Source organism: Pseudorasbora parva, chromosome 25 (assembly GCF_024679245.1).
Source record: "Pseudorasbora parva isolate DD20220531a chromosome 25, ASM2467924v1, whole genome shotgun sequence".
Lineage (NCBI taxonomy): Eukaryota > Metazoa > Chordata > Actinopteri > Cypriniformes > Gobionidae > Pseudorasbora > Pseudorasbora parva.
The window spans coordinates 5122500-5126615 of record NC_090196.1 but is presented as its reverse complement, the minus strand read 5'-3'; the positions used below and the strand labels follow the sequence as shown (position 1 = coordinate 5126615).

The following is a 4116-nucleotide window of genomic DNA, read 5'->3' as shown; positions in this document are numbered from 1 at the left end:
GTACAAAGCAAATTAAAAAAGATTTTGATGTTTGTGATATTTGAACTGTGTAGTCCTAATTGACATATTTTCTGACATGAAGGATATAAGGGCATGTTGTAAGATATGCAAGGTGGTAAATGGGTACAGTTGATACACTGCAAAAAAAAAAAAATGCTTTTCTTATTATTTTTGTCTTGTTTCAAGTCCAAACATAAAACGATAAAAATAATATTATTAATTAAAGTAAGAAGTAAAAAGTAAAAATCATTGTCTTGATTTGGGATTTTTTTGTTATTTATTTATTTTATTAGTTTTTGCTTAAAATAAGCAAAATAATCTGCCAATTATCTTAATTATTTTTTTCCAAAAACAAGACAATTTGTACTTGTCTAGTAAATATTTCTTGATTTAAGAACTGCTAGATTTTTGGACTAGAAACAAGACAAAATATATCTGTAGAGTTTTGTTTATGTGTGTGCTATGCCTGTTGCAGGATGCCCCGCTTCAGAGTTAGGAGTACGGATAGGGGAGTTGCTGCAGATCTTTTAGAGAGGGCCTCAAAAAGTGTCGAGGTGGGGAGGTCAATTAGGAGTGCAGCACAGGAGTTAAGCATTCCTGTTGCTTCCCTGGCCTGATATGTGAAGAAAAGAAGAGATCTTATTGAGCAGGGGTCAAGTTTGATGTCCTCAGTAGGGTTTAAGGGCTGCAATGCAGTTTTTACTGCTGATCAAGAAATCAAACTAGTTTCTTACGTGAGGAAAGCAGCAGCTTTATACTTTGGGCTCCCCCCAAAAGAGGTAGGAATACACTGGAGAGTAAAAGTTAAACCATCAATAGGAAAAGTTCAGGTTAAGCACAATGTTAATACTGAAATGAGCCAGCAAGACACATAACATACACATACAAAGACACAAAGCGAAATTATGCATTTAAATGCACTGTTAAATAAACTATTACTGTCTTAAACTTCTAGGTCAAATATGAAATTATTAAATCATAAAATGAAACTACTTTAATTATACTAGTGCAACTGCATTTTTCATTTATTTTTATTGTTTCAGATACGCAAATTGGCTTTTGAATTAGCCAGTTTTTATGGGTTGTCCTTTCCAGCAATGTGGGCTAAAAATGGCATGGCAAGTGAGAGCTGGTTCTCAAATTTCATGAGAAGGCACCAACAGCTTTCCATTAGGAGGCCTCAGGCCACAAGTTTAAGCAGGGCCACCAGTTTCAATCCCACAAATGTGGCAACATTCTTCGATAAGCTAGCCACAGTTCTGTCGAGGGATGGATTCACAGCCAAAGACATTTGGAATATGGATGAAACCGGCCTAACAACAGTCCAGAATCCTGCACGAATTTTTGCAACTAAGGGAGAGAGAAGAGTTGGGAGTGTAACATCTGCAGAGAGGGGGGTCCTTGTTACCATGGCCTTGGCAGGAAATGCCCTGGGTAACATAACCCCCCCATTTCGTATTTCCAAGGAAAAAGTATCTCCCACATTTCATCAGAGGTGGTCCAGAGGGCTCAATTGTACAGCCAATGGTAGTGGCTGGATGCAGGAGCAGGACTTTGTTGTCTTCCTCCAGCATTTTGTTCAGTATACCAGGGCAACAGAAGACAACAAAGTTTTGCTCCTGTTGGACAACCACTCCTCTCACGTATCAATTGCAGCTGTCAATTTCTGTCGAGCAAATGGCGTGGTTCTATTGTCTTTCCCTCCACACTGCACCCACCAACTGCAACCACTGGATAGAACCGTTTATGGGCCACTAAAGAAACACCTAAACAGTGAGATGGACAAGTGGCACCGGAGGCATCCTGGAACAACAATCACCATCTATGACCTACCAGAGATGGTCAAAAAAATCTTGCTCCTGGCAGCATCACCTCAGAATGTCAAGAAAGGATTTCAGTGCACTGGGATCTGGCCATACAACAAGAACATCTTCAGTGAAGTCAACTTTCTCCCAGCATACGTGACTGACAGACCCCCTCCGGTTCCATCTCTCCCTGGGCCATCCACTGCTGCACCTCCATCTCTCCCTGGGCCATCCACTGCTGCACCTCCATCTCTCCCTGGGCCATCCACTGCTGCACCTCCATCTCTCCCTGGGCCATCCACTGCTGCACCTCCATCTCTCCCTGGGCCATCCACTGCTGCACCTCCATCTCTCCCTGGGCCATCCACTGCTGCACCTCCATCTCTCCCTGGGCCATCCACTGCTACACAGTATCATGTCCCATCCCTGGATATTCCTATCCAGTAGTGACCCTTAACTCAGAGGGTTTTGAGGAATTTACTCTCACTTTAGTTTCTCTTTCTTTACAAGAGGAGGAAATCACCACTGAAGTAAGATAAATTAATTTATTTAACTTCTAGTTTATGCCAAACAAATTTAGAAAATAAAATATTCATACATGTATGTCTGTTTGATGTTCAGCAGGAGCAAGTTCCAGAATTCTTGCCTGAGACTGTAAGGCCATACCCCAAAGCTGGTCCCCGAAAGGCCAGTGGCCAACGGCGGAGGACAAGGGCCAGTGACATACTCACTGACACACCCATAAAGAATCTCCTTGAAGAGGAAAAAAAAAAAGTGTGCCCAAGCAGTCAAAAGAAAAATTGTATTGCAACAAAAAGAGGGTGGGAAAAAGCAAGAAAAGCAAAACACAGAGGACACTCAATGTCTTGTCTGTGGGGAATGGTTTTCCAAATCCCGGCCAGGGGAGCATTGGATATCTTGCTCCATCTGTGGCATGTGGTCGCATGTTGAATGCATTGATGACACAGCCAACATTACATTTGCCACCACTGTAAGTGACAGGTGACCATGAGTGATTGCATAGCCTAGGTGACTGAAATACCTTTGTTTTGGTTTTGGTTTATTGGGCTATCTTTATTATGTTTTATTTATTATGTTTATTGTTATTATGTTTAATATGTTATTGTTTGCATTTGATTGTTTGCAATTGTTCAATGTGTTTTACTGTCACTCAAACAAACTGTTAGCCTGCTATTAAATGCTAAACTGAAATTAAATATTGTTGAATACTATTGTTAAATACTGTTCAATGTTTTACTAATTAACTACTTTTAACTAAACAAATAATCAAATAAAATACTGAATGGAAATAACTGTTGAATTCTCATTTTTAAAGGTATTTTACAAATTCAATGAATTGGTTAGGCAGTTTTACTGCATTACGGATGGGTGTCTCAACTGTACTCGGGTACTGTTTCAACTGTACCCGACATGGGGACAGTTGGAACGAAAAAGCTGCTTGTGTTTATGAGCTAATTGTGGCAAATATGACCTACTTATGGATATTAATAATTATTAATATTTAAGTAGACAATTAAAGGAATGTCATATGAAGAAATCACTTCTTTTCAGCCCTTAGTTTTGGTGTGGTAACTGAAAAAGCAAAAAGTGTACCAACTGTACTCGGTCTACCCTACCTCAGCTCTCATCATGAGCTCATCCATGACTGTCAATGTGAATCCTGCAGTGTTTTGGGATGTGAGACTCCCTCAGCGGCTAAATCACATATTGAACGGACACATACAGATTTTAATTGTAGTGTCTGTTCTCTAACTGAACTGATTTTATGAAGATGATCGCGGTCGCATTCTGGGAATTGTTGTCTTTCATCCCCATGAGGCAAAAATACATTTTCTGTCTTTTCTCAGTCTAGAAAGCACCAAATTAATTTTTTTTTTTAACATTTCTACTACATTAATGACCCAGTTTAAATACAGATTCATCTTCCCAGAGCTGAAGTACTCCTTTAAAGCTACACTGTGTGATATTTTCCCCCATCTAGCGGAGTAAAGGTATATGACCATCCAGTGATTAATAGTTTCTGTTCCTCTCAATTCTGATTTCATTTTAACTCCTACAGTGGCCGATTTAATCCAAGATTAACATGGCAATCCCCCTCTTCACATTCAACACGGCGCCATCGAGTGTTAAACCGCGAAAGGAGAAGCTTGAATTTATGGGTATGTCCCTCTTTGGCTACTGTACTTTCAAGATGGAGGGGCAACATGGCGACCAGCATTCAAACCCCTCACCCGTATGTATTTTGAATGGCATATTATAAACTTACGAGAATACTTTTTTACTTGAAAGA

The 4116-nt window shown here is 39.9% G+C and overlaps 1 protein-coding gene across 1 annotated transcript; it reads left to right on the top strand.

The window, feature by feature from the left end:
* Positions 1 to 359: 359 nt before the first annotated feature.
* Positions 360 to 3136, top strand: LOC137064403 (tigger transposable element-derived protein 1-like). Its single transcript, XM_067435728.1, has 2 exons — positions 360 to 614; positions 1044 to 3136. The coding sequence occupies exons 1-2, from the start codon at positions 477 to 479 to the stop codon at positions 2250 to 2252; spliced, it is 1347 nt and encodes a 448-aa protein (XP_067291829.1). The 5' UTR covers positions 360 to 476; the 3' UTR covers positions 2253 to 3136.
* Positions 3137 to 4116: the final 980 nt, after the last annotated feature.

Coding starts and splice junctions, on each gene's coding strand:
- LOC137064403 (XM_067435728.1), top strand. CDS start 477: ATGCCCCGCTTCAGAGTTAGGAGTACGGATAGGGGAGTTGCTGCAGAT. Junction 615..1,043: donor TTCCTGTTGCTTCCCTGGCC/TGATATGTGAAG, acceptor TTATTGTTTCAG/ATACGCAAATTGGCTTTTGA.